General features: G+C 39.1%; 1 protein-coding gene across 2 annotated transcripts in view; it reads left to right on the forward strand.

Annotated features, from left to right (window-relative positions):
• Window positions 1–26,905, forward strand: part of KIF16B (kinesin family member 16B) — a 499,368-nt gene that overhangs the window by 178,943 nt on the left and 293,520 nt on the right. For both annotated transcript variants that reach the window (XM_075339277.1, XM_075339278.1), the window contains exons 13-14: window positions 16,600–16,719; window positions 26,210–26,261. In XM_075339277.1, the coding sequence (XP_075195392.1) occupies window positions 16,600–16,719; window positions 26,210–26,261 (172 nt within the window). The remainder of the gene's footprint in view (window positions 1–16,599; window positions 16,720–26,209; window positions 26,262–26,905) is intronic.

Here is a 26,905-nt window from a genome sequence, read left to right on the forward strand (position 1 = left end):
ACTTGACCTGAACCCCAATAGAAGTCATTGATTCGGTAGGTTGGCACTCCGCCCACAGGCAGCCAGCCGTAAGCAGAGCATTTCTGGTGTAGGGCGGGGTATTCTTTTTCTATTTTTTTCGTTGTATCCAAGAATGCTGATTTTTACCCCCCTGTGCAGGCCGTTCAGACACTGCAAGTGCCTCGCTCTGGGCGGAGCCAATCAATTGGCCAGCATACGTAAAGCACCCAAACTCCAACACTAATATTGTTTTTGTAAAGTCTGTGTTCAGTACACACACCAAACTTTACAGTTTGGGTTAGCTCATCTCTAGTCATCACTTGTACAGTATTATATAACTATTGGATATTATTGGAGTAATATCTTTTTGCAGGTTCTGTCTTAGCTTTACGGCGGAACTGTTTCTTCTATAATTTTACATAGTCTCATTTGCAAATGCTAAGCAAAATTTCTGTTTGGAAACAAATATTTGTCCCAGTTTGTGCAATTTGGATGTTGTCTTGCAGCTTCTTATTGGACATTAATTTCCTGGAGTCACTGATGCCTGGTAGTGGATAGTCTCTTGTTATACCACTTACTTCTCCACATTAGGCTGCAATCGGCATATCTTTGGTTCTATGTTCTCTGTGCCTAATCCTTTTCTAGCAAAGCAGGATCTGACTGATATTGAATGGACTCCAACATTTGAGAGCCCATTAATTTTCGCATCAGTTGGTGAGTGTTTGTGTTGACGTCACATTTCTAGTTACATGTAGCCCTCTGGAGACGCTGCTCTGTGAGTCTTCATGTACTTCTGAGCTTCACCTCTTCTTGTGATCTTCCTTTACAGTTACCGCTAGAATAGGAAAGATGCATCATGCCAGTCAATTCTACATGTGTGCCAGCAGGTATCTGTAGGCTTGATGTCATTGGCGGCAGAATAAACCTTTTAACAGCACGTTCACACATTGTTTCCATTCTTTTTTTTTTTTACCATTCATCAATAATGGGAACGTTTTATGGCCGATTCCGGAAAAGGTTGAAAGCATTGAACAGGCGGCATAAATTCTGAGTCCTAAAAAAAAAAAAAAAAAAAAAAAAAAAATGGGTCAGTGTGCTACTCATTTTAAGATGGACAGCAGACGGATAAGAGGACCTCATGTTTACATGTGCCCTTAAAAGATGGGGCCAATTTTGTGGAGATTTTATTTTCTTAAAAATAATTTGAAATGTTTTAAGAAATATTTTTAAAGTTTAAATCCTGCCAATTTACCTTTTCAAAAATAAAATATACTTTGTATCATTGTGTCGTTAAAGTCAGATCTATCAAAATCTAAAATTATTTAAACCACCTGAGATGAGGTTTGAGGGTTCGGTTTGGAAACTGACTACCAAAAAAAAAAAAGTTGGGTTTGAAATCCGAGTGCGTTACGCGCCCAAAGCACTCTAGCGAGCAGCACTGTGCTTGGGTGTGAGTGATGCTCAGCGCTGTGCAAGGTGCGTGCAGTGTTTCAAAGGCTCACTTTGGGGGTAAAATCAGCATGATAAGATGTAGTGTGCACACACAAAATAAATAATAAAAATTGAAAAACCCTGCCCACCCTTGCCTGGAAGTATTCTGCTTATTGCTGGCTGCATGTGGGGGGAGACCCAAACTGGCCAATTACTGACTTCCATTGAGGTTCAGATCAAACCAAACTGTTTTTTTAAAGTTCGTCTGTACTCTTTGAACTGCGTTTCCAAAGGTTTGTTCATCTCTAGTCATATGTAGAGATGAGTGAACCTTTGGAGGTTTGGTTTGCTGGCCGCAATCGAACTGAACCTCCACTGGTTCAAACTTGGCCAAAGCCTGGTTCGTAAACACTGATTGGGCAGTTCGGGCTTCCACCCACATACAGCCAGCCATAAGTAGATCATTTCCGGGAAATGGTGGGTGGGGTTTTTAAAAATTTATTTTTTTGTTATTGCAAACATCAACGATCATGCTGTTTACCCCCAGTGTGTGCAATTCAAACACTGCAAGAGGCTCACACAGGGATGAGTACCACGCGTACCCAAGCACAGTGTTGCTCACGTGAGTGGAGTTTGAATGTAAAGCACCCAATCCCCGAACTCTGTTTTTTCATGTCTGTGTTTGGTTCGAAAACTGAACCTCAGGTTCTCTCATCTCTAGTCATATGTACCCCAAAATGGTTTTATTAAAAGAATCTGTTCAGGCCACAAAAAAAGTCTCAAAAAAACAATGACGCACATCATCCTATTAGGCATTGTGGTCATGTTTACCACACAATGAATGCCATAAAACAAAGTTGCATTTTTTTTTTTTTTTTTATCTTCACCTCATATTGCATTTTTTTTTTCTTCCTTATATGTTATATGTCAAATGGTATGGGGTCATTCAAAAAAACATGTCAGAAAAATAAGTTATGGCTCTTGGAAGAACGGTAGGAAAAAACAAGCGCAAAAAAGCAAACCTTTCCGGAGTGTTTAGTAGTGGTTTTTTTTTTTGTTTTTTTTTTGCTCTGGCTTACAAAGTTTGTTTCCATTTTTTGCAATATTGGAACACAATCTTTTCCACTGGGGAAGTGTAGTAAGGTTTCGCCCTTTCACCACTGCCCACAGATTTCTCATCCCTCAGATTCCGGAATATCTGAGGTTGTACTACAGGATTTGTAAATTTTTTTTTTTTTTTTTTTTGCCTGGACCAGTATTTTGTACATTTGATCTATAACTTATATAAAGTTGTCTTAGTAGTATATTTCTCCATAGCTTTGTATTTACTGTTCTGCCTTAATTTCACCGCACTCTCTACTTTAATTAATAAGAAAATCTCCTCTGCTCCTTTGAAGCAATGTCAATAACTATACTGGTGTTCAGTTCCACGCTTATTTTCCAGTGCTTGTGATTTTTGGTCTTTTTGCTGTATAAAAAAAAATTATCTCCGCACAAAAGTGAAGAGTGATGGTTGTAATTATTTTTTTTTTTTTTCTGCTGTAATTTTAGATGTCAGTTCTCATTGAACAAAAGGAATGTATTCAAGCTCTAGCTGACAGTGTGCTGGGGATTACATTGGGTTTTATAATATCTCAATTACTAGGCAATTATTGCAATGGTTCTGTTGCAAAACAGGTAATTGGTAGAGCATTCTCCTTAAAATATTACAACCATTGTAGCAGAGCTGAGTTTCCCCATTGAAGTAGTATTGAGCACTTTTTTTATGATCTACCGAATATTATCTTAATCGGATTGGCCACTTTATTAAATAACAAATAACTGCACTCTGAAACTTACGGTAACATACAAAAAAGGCCAGTTTTATGCAAACCCAGCTGGGCTCACATAAAACTGGCCTTTTTTATATGTCAAGTGTCCCAATTTTAAAATTTATTTCCTTAGCAGAAATGCATTTCAAAGTTCTTTATATTGAATGTCTGTATACCTTAGCGTCTCAGAGTGCAGCTGTTTGTGTTAGTTTATTTCATGTTCAGTTTACACCTGTTCACACTTGTCTATTAGGAAATCAGTTTTTTTTTTTAATTTTACTTTTTTTATTAATGATCTATCCTCAGAATAGACAATCAATATCTGATAGGTGGGATGCAACAACCAACACCCCCATCGATGAACTGTTACCAGTGGTATCCAGATGTTCTCGGATGCTGCAGAAACACTGGCTCTATCGTTTGTATCACCGGTAAAGAGAAAAGGGTTAAAAACATATATTGGTACATGATTTGTGAGGAAGTAGTTTAGATGGCTCTGAAACACTTTGACAATACATCATTTTATGTATCCTGTTAATATATTTTATCCAGATAAAGCCCTAGTAAGCATTTATTTCTTTCCAGTGTCACTTACTATGTCATTTATATAGCACCCGTGGCCAGGTACTTCAGATCCATCACTTAGAATAGTACTCTGCCACAGCCGCTATTGTTTTCCTGGACCTCCTTTATTACGTCCGCATCCGTGAACGTCCGGCGCCGGTAACAGCTGATCGGCGGGGGGAAGCCATTGGAGACTAATCAGACGACTTCTAATGTACGTTTTTAACTTGAATGTTGCAGTGTTTCATAGTCAAACATGCCAGTCTGAGCTCACACATCCAATACCTGATACATGGTGCTCATGGGTCGGGTGGCATGCATCAGCTGTCAACTTTCAAGATATAAAATTTTAAATTAACCACCTTTTTTTAGTTTTATTTTTTATAATATATATATATATAATTTTTTTTTTTCTATAATATTTTTAATATTTAAACCTAAATGTAAAGCAACATATTTAGGGTACATGCCCACGATCAGGACCCGCTGTGTCCTGGACACCGACTGGTCCTGACCTGTGGGGCCGTGAGTCTCCTCCGCAGTAGACCGCAGCTGCTCGTGCCTACGATCTGGGCTCTGGCAGTCGCGGTCACTCTCTTCTGTTCTTCATACGGAGAACTCTTGTGACTCTGAAGCTAACAATTGACATGCTGCGGCTCGGGAAGTCGCACCGCAGGTCAGTGTTTGCTGAGGAAAAATACAAGCACAGTGGGTACGGGACTTCTAGAAATGTCATCCACTATGCTTCTATGCTTGTAGTGTACAATGCAGCTGAAGCATGCTGTGTCCAAAACACTGTGAAAACTGATCGTGGGCATGCAGCCATAGAATCAATTGTACATGTGGAAGTATTACAGAGTTATTACTACAAACTCTGAAGTGAAAATATATAAGAAAAGACAGAAGTCTTAAAATTTGCCTAAATATATCCATACATCCCATGATCACCAAGATAAACAGGAAAAAGCTCTATAATGAACATAGAAATTTATTGGACATAGAGTACATGGAATATAAAAGTACAGAGAAATATATCATGACCAGGAAAATGACACAAAAAGGTGAAAAACACCCCATGTGGGGCCACATGTCAAGACAACGTATATACTTGCTCCCTGATAAAGTGCGGAGTGAAAAAAATCACATATACAGGTAAGAAAGCCGTTTGTAGCAAAGCACCTTACTATATACACTGATCAAAGTCAGAGGGCTGCATGCTGCAAGACAGTAAAGCATGAGTATCACCACAGCACTACACTTAAAGTGAGGGAGCTTACCAGGATAAAACACCTTGCATGTGGACAAGTCCCAACACGTGTTTCGTGTGACTTCCTCAGGGGACCGTGGACAACAGTAAGACAAGGTGGGTATATATACTTGCCGTAGCCGAATGGGATCTGTAACACCTGACACAGTTGGGCGGTGCAGGGATGCATTGCATCAGCAAAGGCGGCTACTCCGGCGTCCAATTGGTTAAGGGAAATCCCACACATGACGTCAGATTACCCAGAGGACGGTGGGACTGACACTTGTCAGATTTGAGAAAAGAGGTTAAATGCAGATTCTGTAAATCCTGTCCAAATAAACATCCAATATTCAATCATGTCGAATTCTACAGAAATGATAAATATATAAATATTACAGCTCCTGATTGGTGCATAGTATATTGATCTGTTCTCCAGAATGAAAACTGTGATTAGTTTTACTTTTCTTTTCGTCTGAAGACATTGAGAAAGCTTTTAAAACCTGATGTGACAATGCTTCCCTGAAAAATCTATCATGCCCAATCATGTGGATAATGCAATATCTCCTGTGCTTGGCAGGGTGAATCATGGAGGTGTTAACTATTCAACATCCCCCTGCTGGCACATCAGCAGTAAGGAGCCAACTGTGTGTTTTTTTTTGGGGGGGATTTTATTCTGTCATTGTTTTTGTCAATTTTTTTTTTCTCGTCATGGTGCTTAGAAATATTCACAGGGAAAAAAAGATCATTTCTGTGTTCTCTGAATCATCATAATCTGCAGTGGGATACTTTACAAGTGAACATTGCATTGTTTGGATATGAGTTTTCTTCAGGAACAAAATGACAAATTTCATTGCTTCGTGGAGCACAGATACAGTGGAAATAATCGATCCAGAGGGGCCACTGAGAAGCTCGGCGTGACAGGCCAAACAGTGATTAATAGACAGCTTTCAGGGGTTTCTCTATTCCCAATATCCTTTCCTTCTCCCGGCTGGATGTTCTAAATTCTTATTTGGCAAAGTTACATTACGCAGAAACTATCTAGGTAGTGCGCAAATTACTTGTCAGCCTAAATCCTTGGTAGTATGTAAAAAAAATAAAAAATATGATTACAATGCATTATAGAACAATATTGCTGTAATAACCCTCCACAAATGCCATAAAGTACTTTTATATTCTGTATATTTCTGGATTAATATTATATGCTTTGCATAACAAAATTGGATAATATACAGAATATCCATTTCTAAAATTTATCTTTTCCATTTTTTTCCTTTTATATATGTGTATGTTTGGGGAAACTGAGTAAAACGTAATATGAAAATCTCAAAAAAGGCTGTCATGAACAAGATGGTAGGTATAAATTTACCCAGAAGAGTCAAAACACCATTTGATAAAATATTAAATATTTATTTTTTATCGCATCACTACCCCCCCAAGGAAGTCTAATGCAAGACGAAACGCACGTCGGGCTGAAGGCAGGCGAGCTCTATGGACTTTATCCCTAGGTATTCCATATCTTTCCATGGTGTCATTGCTTTTATTTCCACTGCAATATTCTCATTTGAGCACTATGCACTTTACTTTAATATCTGCCATAAGAAGCTCCACCATGGAAATGCACTGCACTTTATTTTTCTAAAATACTGTTATTTATGGATATGTCATTGTTTTCTATTCTATTTATGGATATACATAACGTTTAATCTACTTGTAGTAGTCCCACTGGTATTTATCCGCTCGTCTCTTGCCTTTTAGGAATAACCCGGTCTTTGTAAGGATTTTTTGTTCCCATTATTTATTTGATAAATATTTCATTATTCATATTTTTAAATTATTTTTCTAATAAAATATATTTTTTAACATTTTATCAAATGGTGTTTTGACTCTTGTGGGCAAATTTATACTTACTATCTGTTCATGAGAGCCTTTAATGAGATTTTAATAGTGTTTTTTGAACACCTCATAAGGGGTTTTTTTGATTGTACAAAACGTAATATGGCAACTTTTAGGGTTTACCATAGAATTGTCATCTTGCATTTGAGAATTGGTAATATTACTAGGAAGTGACAGGATTCAGGAGTCTTGGGGGATGTGCGCCCGCTGAGTTTTTGTGTCAGAAAAACCTTGTGGCAGAAAAATGAACAAAAAGCATGCATTCGTGGTGTGTTTTTGTGCCATACTTTTTTTTTTTTTTTAGTGAAGTCAATGGCTGGAAGGGCTAAAAAATGCACCAACAGTCGACATGCTGCTTCTTATTCTGCACCCAAAACTGCAAGGAAGAAAAAAACATGTGCACGGCACGTCAGAATTCTAGTTGACTTTGCTGGGAGAAGGATAGGCATACAGATTTGGGCCGCAAACTGCACCAAAAATGAATAAGAAAATGCAGCTTGCGCACAAGGCCTTTTAAAGATGGTTGGCAAGCCCTGAGGAAGCGGTAATGACAGCTGTGGTGGAAATAGCGCGTATCCCACTTATTTAAGTACACTGATTTTTATTTATTTATTTTTTTTGCTGAGTTTTTGAAATATAATTGAACAGAAACTAAACGTTTTTCAAGAGATTTGAGTTGTTGAGGAAGATTTGGAAAGTATCTGTTCCAGAAACTCAAAACAAAAACCTCATAGATGGTGATGGGTGGACCAATGCTGTAACATTCTGGATCCGCACTGTTTCAAACGTACCCGAATGCCAGGCCTGGAATTTTCAGCGAATTCTGAGCGTTGATCCAAATCCAGCACTCGGGAACTAAAAAAAGAAAATAAGAATGATGCAAGCGCTTCATAGTCTCCGATGTGGCTGTAACTGCTTCTGCGGTTGCTCGTTCATATAGGGGAAAGCAGTGCATATTGCAATGAAGGTAATGAGCGGCTACGGGAGCAGTTACAGCCGTACCACAGACTCTGTAAGTAAGAAGCACTTGCTACTATCCCTTCTACCACCGTTTTTAATTAAAAAAAAAACTCAGTGGAGCCTCTGTTAGGAGTCTCGACACAGAAACTAGCCAGATATCCCTCCGGGAAGGACCTAGCCAAGGAGTGGCTCTTTCTAGGAGACCACCATAACCACTATATTAAGTGGCCCTTTTAGTCAATATCCAACTCTTAGACAAGTTTAAAGATATGACAAGGTATCCATCCACAGACAGCTGTTTTGGGGTATTGCCCCTCATCAGTGTGGAGTAGGATTCTGGCCAGGTGGGAGCAATGCCTAGTAAAGCAACAAGACAAAACAATCACTGATCTCGGGGAGACCAGCCAGAGAAAACCCTGCCAGCAGCATACGAGGGCACTCAACACAGTGAAATCCTAGGTGCATTGCCCCCTGGGAAATATGCCTAGTAGAGCAACAAGACAAAACAATCACTGATCTCCCGGAGGGATATCTGGCTAGTTTCTGTGTCGAGACTCCTAACAGAGGCTCCACAGACTTTTTTTGATTTGCATATTTCCCAGGGGACAATGCAAATAGGATTTCACTGTGTTGAGCGCCCTCGTTGGCTGCCAGCAGTGTTTTCTCTGGCTGGTCTCCCCAAGATCAGTGATTGTTTTGCTACCATTTTTATTTCACAGATTCTGGTCCACACAGACTTTTATGGGGAACGGTGTCCAGCCAGATATCTGGGATCCATTCCGGGCCAGAATGGGATTTTATTTCTTTTTTTTTTTTTTTTTTTTAAATCCAATAGTTCTGCTGGTGTTGGTTATCTGCAAGTCTGTCCATCAGTACTCATAGTGAACATGCCCTTAGAGTGAGTATGTGGTTTTGTTCACACGTTATATATGACACCATTTCAATAGATGAAAAATGCTGAAAGAATTGACATGCTACATCTTGGAAAAAAAACAGCAGGGCTCAAAATATGTACAGAATAAAAAAAATAAATCGGTGTGTGCATGAGATTTCAGAAATCTCATTGTGCTGGTAATGTAAAACTGCATATTTTATGTACAAAATAGTCCCTGCGATCATTAGCATTTGATAAAAGATCTTTAGAAACCCTTTTTCTAAAGATCTCTTTATCTATGCTGGTGTATACAGGGACGGTTAGGTAGGGATTAGTAATATACACCCAAAACTGCTCGTGGTTCTGGTTGCATATTGGACCTGATAGGTTCCCTTTAAACTTTTGTTTTATTTCTTTCTTTTAAACTATTTTGCAAAGCTTTTCTAATTTCGGGAAAGTAGAGATGAGTGGACCCATGGAAGTTCGGGTTCTGTGGATTCAGCCAGACCTTTAGGTAAAGTACTGTTCTGGACCCAAACTTAAACTGAACCTCAGTGGAAGTCACTGATTGGGCAGTTTGGCTCTGTGCCCACATACAGCCAGACACAAACAGATAACTTCCATGATAGGGGTTCCTGAGTTTTTTCTTTTCATTTTTCTTTTTTTTTTGTGTATACACTACATCCGATAATATGATTTTACCCCGAGTGTTAGCAGTTTAAACCCTGAAAGTGGCTCAAACTGGGCCGACCAGCGAGCGCGTACCCGAGCACAGTGATGTTCTCTTGAGTGGTTAGCATATATGACGCATCCAAACTCGAACACTGATTTCTTTTTTGTTAAGTCTATGTTCTGTATAAACACTGAACTATAAAGTTTGGATCCGCTCGTCTCTACTTATAAGTCATCTTTTCAAATCCCCCATTGCTCCAGCACTACTACTTGAGTGGTTCTACCAGCCCTACAGTATCCGAACTGGAGCAACAGGGAATCAGTGAGGTGAGTATTACTGCTTTTCCATTGGTAAAATAACCCAAACTCACTGGAATACCCCTTAAATGTGAGCTGTACTTTCAGCCAACATAACATAAATCAATAGTACAGATGAATATAATATAAAAAAAATTGTAATCTACTTATTGTAAAAATACTCTTCTTTCTCCACTTATGAGCCACTCCTTCCCCTGCCTCCTGAACTCATGATCCACTCTTGGGGGGAAAAAGACGAAAAACACATTTATTCGGTCTTGAACAACTCACAATTGTCTGGCTTTTTTCTCACTTTGCTCTTAATGCCTGCTTTACACGAGACGAGCTATCGTGCGATGTGTCGTTGGGGTCACGGTTTTCGTGACGCACATCCGGCATAGCGCACAACGTCGTCTTGTGTGACACCTCCAAGCGACACAGTATCGCTCACATCGTGAGTCGTGTACTCGTCGTTTACTTTCAAAATATAGTTTATTTTTAATGGCTCCGGTTGTTCATAGTTTCCGTGGCAGCACACGTTGCTCCGTGCGACACCACGGGAATGATGAACACAGCTTACCTGCGTCCCACGGCACCTGCCGGCTATGTGGAAGGAAGGAGGTGGGCGGGATTCTTATATTCCGCTCATCTCCGCCCCTCCGCTTCTATTGGCCGGCTGCTGTGTGACGTCGCTGTGACGCCGAACGTCCCTCCCCCTTCAGGAAATGGACGTTTGTCGCCCACAGCGAGGTCGTCCGGAAGGTAAGTACGTGTGACGGGGGTTAAACGAGTTTGTGCGCCACTGGCAGCGATTTGCCCGTGACGCAAAAACGACACGGGCGGGTATGATCGCTCATGCTATCGCACGATAGATCGACTCGTGTAAAGCAGGCATTACTCCCTTCACTGTTATGGTAGAGTATGACACAAAAAGATTGTGCTGATCTTTCAAGCAAGTGTTTTACCTTACCCCAGTGCTTGGTTCAACTCTATACAGCTCAGTACTGCTGTATAATTTCATCCATGATGCTGTGGCTTCTCTCTGTGCTAAAAGGAGAATACAGAGCAGGAATTCCTCTGTGTGCTGTCATGCGTTTGCGAGAGATTATAGCAGATCATCTCTTACCACAAGGTTAGAGCCAATTGCAAATTGAGGGTTAAAGTCTGTGAAAGAGAAAATTAGTAATTTCTATCTTGCATTTTTATCTAATGGTCAGAGATAGTGTTATGTACACAGAATAGTTTATTCTGAAAAGTTACTTAAAGGGAACCTGTCAGGTCCAGTAATTCTATTAACTTGCAGATATAGGATTAATTAATCTGCATGTTAATAGCATTGTGAAGGTGCCCTCCACTGTAATGAAAGTGTGGAACCAGGGGAAAAAAATGAACTTTATTTCTACCAGGAGCCGCTGATTTTCAGTCATGTAGGCGTGCCCAGAGCTTGTACAGTCACTGCTCACATCACTGATGGTGTTGGCTGTAAACCTGCCCCAGCAATGATTGACAGCCAGTATTGCACTAATTCAGTAGCTCACCTTTCTGTCAGTCAGTGCTGGGGCGTGCTTACAGCCACAGTGCTCTGTGCTGTGCGGAGTGTCTGTTATTGCTCTGGGCACACCTGGTTGACTGAAAGCCAGTGGCTCCCAGGACAAATAAAGTTAATTTTCACCAAGGGTTGTTCTTCTGGTACTGCAGCCAGGCACCTTCAAAATGCTATTAACCAGAAGATTATAAAAATAATAAAAAATTCATCTTTATTTTTTTATAGCGCTAACATATTCCGCAGCGCTTTACATACATCAGGAACACTGTCCCCATTGGGGCTCACAATCTAAATTCCCTATCTGTATGTTTTGGAGTGTGGGAGGAAACCGGAGAACCCGGAGGAAACCCACGCAAACACGGGGAGAAAATACAAACTCCTTGCAGATATTGTCCTTTGTGGGATACGAACTCAGGACCCCAGCGCTACAAGACTGCAGTGCTAACCACTGAGCCACCATGCCTATCAATATCTGCAGGTTAATAGCGTTATTGGACCTAACCAATTACCCTTTAAGGCTGAATGCGCATATAGCATATTACTTGTGGATTAGCATTGGGGATTTTATAGCTGCAAATACAGTACCAACTATGTAGATGAGGTGTAGAAAAACTGTTCAACATGCTGCGGATATTAGGAGAATCACTGAAAATGCCAACATGAAGTCATGTACAGATACAGTTAGGTCCAGAAATATTTGGACAGTGACACAATGTTGGCGAGTTGGGCTCTGCATGCCACCACATTGGATTTGAAATGAAACCTCTACAACAGAATTCAAGTGCAGATTGTAACGTTTAATTTGAAGGTTTGAACAAAAATATCTGATAGAAATTGTAGGAATTGTACACATTTCTTTACAAACACTCCACATTTTAGGAGGTCAAAAGTAATTGGACAAATAAACCAAACCCAAACAAAATATTTTTATTTTCAATATTTTGTTGCGAATCCTTTGGAGGCAATCACTGCCTTAAGTCTGGAACCCATGGACATCACCAAACGCTGGGTTTCCTCCTTCTTAATGCTTTGCCAGGCCTTTACAGCCGCAGCCTTCAGGTCTTGCTTGTTTGTGGGTCTTTCCGTCTTAAGTCTGGATTTGAGCAAGTGAAATGCATTCTCAATTGGGTTAAGATCTGGTGATTGACTTAGCCATTGCAGAATGTTCCACTTTTTTGCACTCATGAACTCCTGGGTAGCTTTGGCTGTATGCTTGGGGTCATTGTCCATCTGTACTATGAAGCGCCGTCCGATCAACTTTGCGGCATTTGGCTGAATCTGGGCTGAAAGTATATCCCGGTACACTTCAGAATTCATCCGGCTACTCTGGTCTGCTGTTATGTCATCAATAAACACAAGTGACCCAGTGCCATTGAAAGCCATGCATGCCCATGCCATCACGTTGTCTCCACCATGTTTTACAGAGGATGTGGTGTGCCTTGGATCATGTGCCGTTCCCTTTCTTCTCCAAACTTTTTTCTTCCCATCATTCTGGTACAGGTTGATCTTTGTCTCATCTGTCCATAGAATACTTTTCCAGAACTGAGCTGGCTTCATGAGGTGTTTTTCAGCAAATTTAACTCTGGCCTGTCTATTTTTGGAATTGATGAATGGTTTGCATCTAGATGTGAACCCTTTGTATTTACTTTCATGGAGTCTTCTCTTTACTGTTGACTTAGAGACAGATACACCTACTTCACTGAGAGTGTTCTGGACTTTAGTTGATGTTGTGAACGGGTTCTTCTTCACCAAAGAAAGTATGCGGCGATCATCCACCACTGTTGTCATCCGTGGACGCCCAGGCCTTTTTGAGTTCCCAAGCTCACCAGTCAATTCCTTTTTTCTCAGAATGTACCCGACTGTTGATTTTGCTACTCCAAGCATGTCTGCTATCTCTCTGATGGATTTTTTCTTTTTTTTCAGCCTCAGGATGTTCTGCTTCACCTTAATTGAGAGTTCCTTAGACCGCATGTTGTCTGGTCACAGCAACAGCTTCCAAATGCAACACCACACACCTGTAATCAACCCCAGACCTTTTAACTACTTCATTGATTACAGGTTAACGAGGGAGACGCCTTCAGAGTTAATTGCAGCCCTTAGAGTCCCTTGTCCAATTACTTTTGGTCCCTTTAAAAAGAGGAGGCTATGCATTACAGAGCTATGATTCCTAAACCCTTTCTCCGATTTGGATGTGAAAACTCTCATATTGCAGCTGAGTGTGTGCACTTTCAGCCCATATTATATATATAATTGTATTTCTGAACATGTTTTTGTAAACCGCTAAAATAACAAAACTTGTGTCACTGTCCAAATATTTCTGGACCTAACTGTATAGGTAAAAACTGTATATGTGTATACCTAAGTTTGTGTGTGTAAAATAAATATATCTAATCTCTAGCTGTAGTACCTGGGCGTTGCCCGGGTTAGTAACTGTCTCTCTGTCTCTCTCCCAGTCTCTGTGTGTTGCTGTCTGTCTCTGTCCCTGTCTGTCTGTTTCTATCTGTCTCAATCTCTGTATCTGTCTCTCTCTCTCTGTCTCTTTGCCCGGGCTGCGCCTCTTTGCCCGGGCTGCGCCTCTTTGCCCGGGCTGCGCCTCTTTGCCCGGGCTGCGCCTCTTTGCCCGGGCTGCGCCTCTTTGCCCGGGCTGCGCCTCTTTGCCCGGGCTGCGCCTCTTTGCCCGGGCTGCGCCTCTTTGCCCGGGCTGCGCCTCTTTGCCCGGGCTGCCTCTCTTTGCCCGGGCTGCCTCTCTTTGCCCGGGCTGCCTCTCTTTGGCCGGGCTGCCTCTCTTTGGCCGGGCTGCCTCTCTTTGCCCGGGCTGCCTCTCTTTGCCCGGGCTGCCTCTCTTTGCCCGGGCTGCCTCTCTTTGCCCGGGCTGCCTGTCTTTTTCTGTCTCTATCCTATCTTATACTAACAGTTTATTTTGTTCCTATAGCAACCACTGACAGTTGCTATTTATAGCCTATAGCTCCCAGCTCCATTCAGTTTAATGGCTGCAGGATTTTTGTAGAGTAACTGGAAAGCACGGGGTTAAATTTTTCCGCCCAAACATAGCCTTTGACGTTCCCTGAGTCACATGGGGCGTCTGTGCAAAATTTCGCGATTGTAAATGCGATGGTGCGGATTCCTTTAGCATACATACATACACACATACAATGAGCTTTATATATTAGAGTGTGTGTGTGTGTATATACAGTGGGTACGGAAAGCCAAGAAGACTCGTGGCTGCACTAGCTCAAAAGGGTGCTACTACTCAATACTGAGCAAAGGGTCTGAATACTTATGACCATGTGATATTTCAGTTTTTCTTGTTTAATAGATTTGCAAAAATGTCTACATCTCTGGGGTTATTTTTCTGTCAAGATGCGGTGCAGAGTGTACATTAATGAGAAAAAAAATGAACTTTTTTGAATTTACCAAATGGCTGCAATAAAACAAAGAGTGAAAAATTTAAAGGGGCCTGAATACTTTCCGTACCCACTATGTCTATGTATGCGTATATATAGGTATATACCCACTCCCCCGCTTTGGCAATACTAATTGTATTCTGGTCCTGCCAATAAAGCCTATCTGATCTATTTATTTTTTTATTATATAGTGTGTATATACAATATATATATATATATATATATACAATATGTATATATATATGTATATATATATATATGTATATATATATATGTATATGTATATATATGTATATGTATATATATGTATATGTATATATATGTATATGTATATATATGTATATATATGTGTATATATGTATATATATATATGTATATATATATATGTATATATATATGTATATATATATATATATGTATATATATATGTATATATATATGTGTGTATATATATATGTGTGTATATATATATATATATGTGTATATATATATATATGTGTATATATATATGTGTGTATATATATGTATATATATATATGTATATATGTATGTATATATGTATATATGTATGTATATATATGTATATATGTGTATACATTTATATATATATATATATATATGTATATATATATATATATATATATGTATGTGAATATATATATATATATATAAATATATATATATATTATGTATATATGTGTGTATATATATATATATATATTACATACACATTTTATTGAAAAAAGTACATCTAACAAATATTGTTATTGTAGAGGACACACAATAAATGTTATAGCATATGAATATATATCAATATGGATACAATAAACAATCATCACCACATAGGTATTAGTACGGTGACGTGCAAATGAATTGATGCTATTATGGTATAAACCGCTATGTGTCACAATTGTAATAAATGCGTAATAGGATCAATGTTGGATAAGTGATGAAATAGAAGCAATGATAGTATAAAGTGCCACATTGATGATGAAAGATATAAAAGTGAAGTAGTGCATAGAAAGTGTCAGTGCAGTCACAAATCAAAGATCACCTGGTATTGTGCTGAGAAATACCTGCTAAGAGGAGCAGATAGTGTGGGACGCCCACCCACGCGTTTAGGTAAACAGTATTTGGGAGGTGCTCTGTATATTAGCCGAACATAAGTTGACCTGCTGTGCTGATTTTCATATCTGCATCATCCATTCTTTTTGTGGATTTTTGCAGGTTTTACCCTTGAGATGCACAGGATAAAGTGCATAGTAAATTGACAACAATATTTTTGGCAAAATCCGCACATAACACATCACGTAATAATTTGCTCCAAATCTGCCACTTGTGCATATAGCCTTGATCTAAAATTTTTTTTTATTTTTTTAATTAACAATATTAAGCACAATCCTTGAACGAAGACAAAAGTGACACCTGCCACTTTCCGCCGATATTGATGTCATTAAAGGCGCACTTAGCCGTCCAGTACACACATCAGTGGTAACTCGCCATCTTTTTCACTTAAAGCTTACTGAATTTTTTTTTTCTTTTTCTCCATAATCCCTTTTTGCAAAGAGTCACAGGAGTAGACCAGATATGTCTGTCAAGCTGACAATAGAGAACAGCTCGTTCCTCGTTGATGTTTTATTAGTTTCACTGCCCTCGTCAGATGGCAAGGCTACATCTACATTGTGTGCAGGCATCGGCTGTGTAAATGGATGTTGTTTATCCCATAATAACAAACTCTAAAAACCTTGGCTCGGGGTTTTCAAGTAAACAAATATTATTTTAAAAATTGAGTAAAAGGTATTACCTGCTAGTTTGTTCCGAATGTAATTTTTCACTTTTGGGCACCCCATGCCCCACTGTCCTCTCCCCCGAGGTTAACGTGATGTCTCATTTCAACACAGGAGCAGACTCTGGCTCTTCGCAAAGAAGGGATTGGAGTCGTTTTGGATTCCGAGCTGCCTCATCTCATTGGCATTGATGATGATCTTCTGAGCACCGGTATTATATTGTATCACTTGAAGGTAAGAATTGCTGCGCTCTTTCTCGCTAAGCTGTCGTCTTTTTAATCTTTTTGAATAGCACACCAGCTGATCTCACTTTAATCTAAATGCCATGCACAATAAATGTCAACAAATGGAATTTTTTTTTTTCATTTTGACTCCACAAATGCAAATGGTTTGTCACATATCCCGTTGCAACATGCTTGTCGTCTTTTTTTTTTTTTATACTGCTTTTAACATGTTATTAGCTGAGGAATCTTTTATGCTGTCTTCTAATAATGACATTTTTGTATTAACCCCTTACCGACATCCGCATTGCAATTTTGGTGCAAGTCGGTAGCATGTGTATGAAGCCAGGGTTGTGGAGTCAGTCTGTGTCCATTTTGGTGAAGTCGGTATAAAATGGACCGACTCCTAAAATATATAATAAATTGACTACAGCGGTTCAATGCAGTATGTGATGCATATTTTTTCATAAGAATTTGGGAAAGTTATGAAATGTTCTATAAATGTCTGTTTCATCCTGATCAAAGAACCTAGGCTTTTAGTTGAGATGAATCTGTGCTGCACTTCAACTACATATTAGTGAAGCACCTCCTCTACAGATAAGGGTAAAAACAAAGATGCAAAAAATGCCTGAAATCCTCTCAGAACTGCTACAGATTCTAGAGTGAACAGGAAAATAGGATTAAGTTAAGTACTTCTTAAAGGAAGTTGAAACTTTCAATAAACAGCAAAATAATCCTTTAGAATTGGAAGATCTTGTTGAAGCTGCTTCACATCTCTCTCCTATTTATCACATGCACTGTGTTGTGCACACGCTGCAGCTGGCAATAAGAGATAGTCTGCAAGGTGGATATGCTGGAAGTCTGATTGGCAAAGTGAGGAAATTGGTTATTGCTGCCAGAACCCCTAAAATTGATTCCATCTTGAAAAGACGTGCTGGAAAAGGGGCAATTGTCGATCAAGCCACTCTGTGAGGCAGCACTTATTTAATGATTGAGCAATTGCTTGAGCTGAAACTCTTGTAGACATGGCCAACGCTCAGGTAAAATTAAATGAAGGTCAATGGACATAGGTGGCTAAATTGAAGGAATTGCTACGTCTCCCATTTGCAGTGAATAAAAAAAATTGTATAAATTTTATATGTATTTATAATTTATAAAATTAGCTCACGGCATTTTCATAAAGGAGTGGAATAATTTGCTGTTTTGCCTGTTCCAAAGAGGAGGTTTAACCGCAGATGGCATTGCTGCTTCAATGAAATTGAGAGAGATACTGCTACTTGAAAATAAAATTCTTCTGACAGCTGTATATGTGGACCCAAGTCATCGTATATTGCTGGATGATCAACAGCTTACTAAAGGAAATGAAGGTTTAACTGAGGTAGTAGTTAGGATGAGTGGGCTACAGGACTGCCAAAGCAAGAGGACTTGTATCCTGCTAGTTATACTGCTGCCGTATCTTCAGCCTCTTCAGAGGAGGCAATTCATTTTGAAAAGTATTTGGACGACATGGAGCAGGCAAAGCGTTGCTGCAGGGGATAAAGATTCTACTCCCATAGCAAACAGTGACTATATTTCAGCAAAATTTGTCACTTGCTCTCAACTCTCAAAGACGTAGAAGAGTTCAACTGTTCATCAAAACTGACTGTGCATGAGGCAATTCCTTCGTACCTTGATGTTAGAGATGTTGTCCAGGTGGTCACCGCTTTGTCTGCAACCCAAGATAGTGTAGAGGGGTTGTTCTCCGGCCTTAGGTCAGCTTTGAGGTACTCTATGAAGGCGGATCTGATGGAGGCGATACTATTTCTCAGTACAAATTCATAGACTGCACAGATATTATTCTGTATGTTTTTGTTAAACTGTTTTTTTCCCACTTAATGCATAGTATATTGCAGATTTACAATTCATTAATGTTTTTTGTTTTCTAAACTTGTATTCAAATATATTTTATGTTCTATCTAAACAGCTTGATTATGGTATCATAATGATGATTAAAAGCCTGATGTTAACATTTTACTACAGTAAATTTATCACAATCATGAGTCCTGTTTGAGGGAGTCGGAATCAGGGAAATTGAGGAGTCTGAGGTTTGACTTACCGACTCCACTGCCCTGGTCACAGCCAGAACCTGCTTGTAACAATCAGAGGTGGAGCAGATTGACGCTCGCGATTGTCAACTTTTTAAATGCTGCTGTAAAAATGCATGTCAGCATTGGGGTGTGCCATTCTGTGTGCCAATCGGCACACTTATGACGTGATTGCGAGTCGTTGATGGGTTACTATGACTGCTGGGGGAGTCTGTTCATGACCTCTGCGCTTGTCATTACGGAGCTTCCTTGAAACCGGTCTGTGTGTATATAGCACATGCAATCAGATGATCACAAGATTTAGTCCCTCAAGAAACTTACAAGTACAGTGAAAGGTTTAAAAAAAAAATTAAAAAAATAAAGTTCAAATCACCCCCCCACCATGAAAAACAAACATATTAAAAAATACATATATTTGGTACTGCCACTTAAAAGTCAAACTATCAAAATATAAAAATTAACCTGATCAATAAACACCATAAATGAAAAACATTCAAGAAAATGCCAAAATTATGCTTTTTTTTTTATAAATCACTTCATTACCTCCCAAAAATGCTCTAGCAAGCAATCAAAATGACATATCTATCCCAAAATGTCAATAAAAATGTTCTCACAAAAATTAAACCATCGCACAGCTCCATCAACTGAAAGATTAAAACATTACGGTTTGAAAATTGCCTCCTAATTTTTTTTCACAAATTTCTCAATTTTTTTCACAACTAAAACAATAAACACACTGGACATGTTTGGTATTACTGTAATCGTACTGATGGCTGATGAGAAGAATCGTACTACAAAGTCACTTTTTGCCAAATAGTGTACACCGTAAAAACAAAATCTTAGTTAAGTTTTTTTCTCTTCTCAATTCCACTGCAATTTTTCCCTTTTTCAGTACACTATATGGTAAAATGAAGGGTACCATTTAGAAGTCCAGCTCAACCCACAAAAATAAGCTCTTGTACATCTATCTGGACAGTAAAATTAAAAAGTTATGGCTCTGAGAAAAAGGGGAGGAAAAACGAAAATGCAAAAACGGAAATTGCCCGCCTTAGGATGGTGTTCTAAAAATGAATCTTCAAGTTATCCCACTAAAGCTTCTCATACTGCCAGATCAGATCCCATACTTTGCACTGACGAGGGGCAATCACCCTGAAACACCGTGTCTGCCAAGTGGGGTTTTCATCTGGCATAAATCCTAGGTCATATGAAAAGGCTCATTAAAGGGTCACTTTTGACTTTTAGGATTGCTACTTCCAATAGGTGGCGCTAGAGTTCGTCTCTTTCCTTCTTGGAGAGACCATTTCAAGTTATTTTAGGAAATGAAAAAAAGAATCTGTCAATATGAGACTGCTCCTGAAGAGACTCAGCTAACAATGATGTGATCTGTGAATTTCTCTTCATTTTCTTCTCGGTACGACCGCAATTCTTCCATGCTTTGCATTGTTATACATCAATGAGGCTCCTAAACTCCGTGCATCGGACATACAGAGTGCAGACCATTTGTAGACTTTCTACTTAGCTGGAGGTTTCAAAAGCCTTCAATGGTTCCCAGGAAATATGAAAATCCTTCTGGAATATTTTAACTTTTTCTGTAATACTCCTGGATGTTTCAGGGAAGTTGTCAAGTATCCAAATTTCAGTTTAATGCAATAAAGGCCCTGTAGGAATATCTAATAGAAGAGCTATTCCATTTATTTTCGAGTTTCATATTAAAAAGTGTTTTGGGAGGGGTATGCTACAGTCCAAACATTGATGTTAGTTGACCTAAGCCAAATTTAAAGGCATGCTAAATAACGAAGAATGAAAAATAGACAGCTTATGGAGCAGGTAGAGTAAAAGACTTAAAGGGAACCTGTCACCACTTTTTTGGCCTATAAGCTGCGGCCACCACCACCGGGTTCTTATATACAGCATTCTAACATGCTGTATATAAGTGCCCAGGCCGTGGGTATAACATAAAAAACACTTTAATACTTACCGAATGGTCATGCAGTGGACCTTATGGGCGTCTCCGTTGTCCGGTGCGGGCGCCTTCCCTTTTGGCCATCTTTGTCTTTTTTCTGAAGCCTTTGTGCATGACGCGGCTACGTCATACACACTCACCGGTCCTGCGCAGGCGCACCACAATACTTTGATCTGTCCTCCTTAGGACATGAATGCCGGCAAGTGTGTATGACGTCTGACCCGTCATGCACCGCGGCTAGAGAAGGAGAACAAAGAGGTGGCGCTGGGACCGGACAACGGAGACGTCCATAAGGCCCACCGCACGACCGTTAGGTAAATATTATAAAGTGTTTTTTATGTTATACCCCCGGCCTGGGCTCTGTTAGAATGCTGTATATAAGAGCCCGGTGGTGGTGGCCGCAGCTTATAGGCTGAAAAAGTGGTGACATGTTCCCTTTAAATGGTCACGGTATTATTTCAATAAGCCATACATAAATCACAAAATGTGTGTGAAAATGCAAAAAACAGGAGCATTAAAACATAGGAACATTAAAAAGTAGAGATTTTGTAGAGAATAAAAATCGCGTTATTTGACACGATAAAAATTAATTAATTATATGAAGAGACTGTAAAAGGCATATATAAAAACAATACATATATACACATTAACCATTTAAAGAACTGCATAAGTAAAATATACTGTTACACTTCTTTTTGGTTAATAAGACAATTGGATTCTTTTCCCGTTCTCGGTGCTCTTTCTCATCTCTATTTTTCTCGGTCATTCTTTCATCTAACTGTCTTTTTGCCCTACATTTATTACACAATGTTCACTTTCTCAATATTCCTCTGGAATTTGACACATTCGATAACTCTACAGTGGCACCAGCCGCATATATGAGAATCACCCGACAACTTTGATCTAATGTCACTGGACTATATGGTGTTGTAGGCAAGGTTGGGACTTCCTACATATACTCACTATATACATATTTTTAATTCTTACTCTAATTTATAAAAAAAAAGAAGCATTTTCACACACATTTTGCACGATTTTTACTTTTTATTTTCATTTTTATTCATTATCTTCCAGTCCTTGGGATAGAGAAAAATGATTATAAGTTATCTGATCCTGAAACTTGGTGAATATAACATACTACGTCATTTGGGTTTTTTTAATGTATAGATTCCCGCCGATTTTTTCTAAAAGTGGGTGGATCATGACATCATCAGTGGGGTATATAATGCTGTAAGGATTCCCTGTACAGCAGCTTTGATGTTTCTTGCCAGTCTGTCCTGAGGAAGGGAGCGGTGTCTTCCGAAACGAGTTGACCTGTGCATTGAATAAAAGCAACATTAATCTACATCTTCATGATCGGCTAGTCATTGGCGCGGCTTGGACACCCTATTCTACTACTCTCTGTTATCTGGCAGCGAGCTGTGTGAGAGCGAAATATTCTACTTCTATGCCATTGCAACACCAAATTTAATAAGATTTATTTTGCAAGCGCTGGGAGAAATCAACGCAGCACAACCAAATGTGGTGTACTGAAAGTTTCTGTTTTATTACATCATGTGACCAGCTTATATAGTACATCACACAAAGGAATTACCATGCACCAATTAGAGCCGCAGGAGTGTATGCAGAAATGTGAAACTTCCCCGCCCATCAGTGTAAGCTGAACCCTATGACATCATTCAGTTATAAGACAAGATAGTTTCTTTAGAATACAAAAGGGCTTGTATTATCTCACATGTGTACAATTTAAAATATAAGTTCTCCTAGCAGGAGAATGACAGTAGATGGAAAAAGCAAGTCAACTGCAAACTTGATTATTTTTTTTGCTGTCTATACCAATTTCATAACATGAGAACCACTTTAAATGCTGATCTCACAGCCACAGACCTCGGTAATCCTGTATGATGTCATCCATACTGCTGCTGTTTTCTGTGTCATACAGAGACTGAAGAGCCAGAGTGCCCCTCTTTTTCTACCTTGTATGAGACATCATATCAGCTGTTCTCTGAATGACATGAAAATTAGAAATCATGCCTGAAAATTGGAAAAACTGTTGACCGTGTAAGAAACAAGTCATAAAAAGCCAGAAAATGTTATTCCTCGTGTACACACATGGCAGCTAGTTTTTAAAGTTACCACACATTAAGACACATGGGTATAAATGCAGCTTTCTTCTGACTAAGATTGTACTTTACGAAGGACTATTGTGTGCACTTGTTCCGTGTGAATGGAGATATTCCCATCGTCCCATGTCTCTGTGGACACTATACCTACCCATACGGAGTCTATTGGCTCATATCCCAATAATTTTTTAATAGAATCCGTTAGAAATTATCTTTTTATACACCACCATATAAAGTCCCACACAAGGACATACAAGGCCTTCTTTTCCATGTGAACAAGCCCTTAGAGATATATTAGAAGCTCTCCAGTTTATGAAGAGACACTATTTTCCATTACATTTTAAGGCTCTTTTTAGGCTTTGGGCATTCAGGTCATTAAATCTCCGTTTATTGAGTTTAAGTGATTTTTATCTATTCTCTTATGTTTAGGGCAGACAGTGAACTTAATAATTCAGAGTGCAGACCTCTGGAAACTCCCGGCAGCAAGGCATTTTCTACCGTAGTATCACCCACATCTACAAAATGTAGCCCAGTAAGTTCGAGGTCTCAGCCGGACGAGAGGCAGAGAATATTCCTCAGCAAGCAGACTCATTCGGATCAATAAATCAGTAGAACTCTATAAATTAAATATAGCAATTTTTATTTGAAATTCTCCAATTTATTTTGCTATTTAATATATAAATTTTGTCCTATTACTTGAAATGTGTAATGGGTAAGGAGGAAGAAAATGGAATGTATTAATATAGATGAGATTTTTTTTTTCTTTCCCCAGCATTGTATATAACAATGTGCATCCTTATCTGAGGTTTCTTACGTGCCGGCGCATTTAGCTTGAGGTGCGATCTTAATAATCGGAACTCTCCCAGCTCTTTGTTAGTGAAGGAAGATGCAGCTACTCAGCTATAGCAATGTATTGCTGCAGGGGAATCAAGGGGGGAAAAAAACAACTTATTTCGCAAATGTATGCCGAATGAAGCACACTTTCCAGTACTGTACATAGCTTAAGGTTGCCTATTTCAATATCACTGGTTTATTTTTACTGACAAAGTTCCTTTAAAGTTGATCTGCCGTGTATTAAATGCTTTCCTCATTCCTCCTCGAGTTTTGAAGGAACTTTGCATCTCAATTTTAAAGCGATGCTATTTCTTAATATTTTCAATTTTAAAATATTCTCTGCTTAATAGTTTCCCCAACAAACAGAGCCCCACAATCCATATTGTAGCTGTTCGAAAAAATTGAATTTGGAATGTTCTCATCAGATTTAATGATTAAGTAATGATTACTTTATCTTAATTTTAATGTTTTCAGGACTCAATTTTGGGTCATTTACCAAATTTACTAATATATATTATATATATCGAGAGAGATTTTAGCGATTGAGATTTTAGCGATAGGGATAGAGATTTAGCGATAGAGAGATTTAGCGAATATATATACAGAGAGAGAGCGATATAGATATAGATAGATAGCGATATAGATAGCGGTGTGTGTGTGTATATATGTATGTATGTGTGTATGTATGTATGTATGTATGTATGTATGTATGTGTGTGTGTGTGTGTGTGTGTGTGTGTGTGTGTAGTTCACTAAGGAAACACTGACACTACTTATTCACTTTTCAATGGCCGAGATTGTTGTCAGACATGATGGTGGTCAACTTCTACTACAGTTGCATAGTCAATTCTCTTCAATAAGGCAAAAATAAAAATTGGCACTCGCTACCGACAAATCAAATATTATTTATTGATCATGAATGGTCATAAGATGGAAAATTGTTTTGCATGTAATGCTTCATCTGACCCTCAGTGAAACAGCTGTTGCCTCATGGGTCATGTCTCTTTGCTCAATCTTATGGCCATGCACAATGAATAATTAATATTGGTGTAAGCAGTGGCGAGTGCTGCTTCATACTTTTTGTCTTATGAAGAAAAATAATATAGAAGAATTATAAGTTCTCCTGCACTTGTTACTCTCACCTTCGTCATAGACTGCACACCTGTCCTTTCCATTAAAATTAACATGTCTCTAGGTTTTCCCCATATAAAATAGGGCCAGCCTCTTTCAGAGGTCCGTTGCAGCATTCTGGTTTGCAGCGGTCCAGTCCAATGGGCGTCTCTGGTCTTGCTCTGGCACCGCCTTCTTATTTTCGATGGCTGTTGTCCTTCCCTGCTTCAAGTGGATGACGACGAGTCCTATTATCAGTCACACACTCTCCCCTATCATGCTCCTGTATGTCTGCTCTGCTGAGGGCAGCACAAAGCACTGTAGGGCACATGTGCAGGAAAAGGCTAAAGAGTGCTAGTAACCTATATGTAAAGCCAGCGCATGCGCAGTACAACTCTTTGGCCTCCCGAGGCCAGAGAAAAGTAAATTGCACCTGCAGAGGAGTACAATGGGGGTAGGTTGTGTGGATCACATCGGACGCATCAGCCACATGAAGCAGGGAAGGCGCACAATAGGGCTGCTGGTGGAAGGGCATGTGGCCAAACCTGTCAGTCTTCTCCAGTTGAAAAGCTGCTTTTCAACTGTAGAAGACTGATGGACTGACCTGATTATTTATATATTCATTAAAGTATCATTTTTGAAGCATAAAACACCTTAATTCATGAAAAAGCCAGCAATGTTTTCCCTGAAGTCTATTTTTGTTTATATATAATCTTCTAAAAGTTTTGCGGTTTTACCTCGAGTTTTTTTTTTTTTTTTAATTTCCATATTTAACATGGTGGCAGCTTCCAAGCTGAAAGACATCAAGTCTAAATGATCTGTATAATGTACGCAGATTGTATTGTGAATAATTTACATATTTGTGAATAGACACAGGATTTTCAAGATGCTGCATTGTACAAACGTTTAGTTTACAATACTGCTGTCTTTGCACTGAGAGGCCCACTGATGGGAGGAAATTAACTTTATTCCTCCTGGCAGCCTCAGGCTTTGTCATAGGGATTGGCTGGTGCGGCTCCATTGAATGCTCAGTAAATACTGAGCACTGACTGACAGCCGCCTCTGTACTGATACAATGCTGAGCCAGCTGTCAGTCGGTGCCGGGGGTCGATTACAGCCGCCACTCACTATGCACAGAGCAGTGAGTGATACAGCACCAGCCCATCCCTATAACTGAAAGCCTGAGGCTGGTGGGAAGAAAAAAGTTGATTTTCTCCTGGCAGCGGGGCTCTCAATGCGGCGTCAGACCTGCACATTAATCCCATATTTGCAAGTTAATATTTTTTTTCTTTTCCCTATGAAAGGTTCCCTTTAAATTACCAACTATCTATCTATCTATCTATCTATCTATCTATCTATCTATCACAAATTAATACATTGTTTCTTTTAGGAGGGACGCACGTACGTTGGACGTGAGGATGCTGAACCTGAACAAGATATTGGTAATCTTATTAAATACCTGAACTGTTAAAACATTCTATTGTCTAAGTGTAATTAAAAGTATTTGGCACAAAGGACATTAATATTTATTGCAGCTACTAACCGCAGGCCTGAACAGTCGTGGACCAGTCTGAGAACTTGTTTTATTAGCAGCTCATAATGATTTGGCCTTTGGCTATCACCGTTGCTGTAATAATAATTGATACCGTCGTCCCATAAATAAACAACACGAAGATAACACATTTTCAAAGTATTTTCTATTTTTTTTTCCCTATAAAGGAAAAATTAGGTTATGCATTTTTTTGTATATACAGTAGTGTGAAAAAGTGTTTGCCACTTCCTGATTTCTAGTTCTTTTTTATGTTTGTCACACGTAGATGTTTCAGATCACCAAACAAAATGAAATATTAGACAAAGATAATACAAGTAAACACAAGAAGTTTGTAAATGAGGGTCTTTTTTATTAATGGTAAATAGAAATCCAAACCTACAGGGCGCCAAGTGAAAAAGTGATTGGCCCCTAAATCTAATAACTAATTGGACCACCCCTAGCATCAACAACTGCAATCAAGCATTTGCTATAACTGGCAATGAGTACTGATGGGCGAACTCGCAGATAACCGGAATCGGCATTTTTAACCAGGTT

Source organism: Anomaloglossus baeobatrachus, chromosome 3, assembly GCF_048569485.1.
Source record: "Anomaloglossus baeobatrachus isolate aAnoBae1 chromosome 3, aAnoBae1.hap1, whole genome shotgun sequence".
Lineage (NCBI taxonomy): Eukaryota > Metazoa > Chordata > Amphibia > Anura > Aromobatidae > Anomaloglossus > Anomaloglossus baeobatrachus.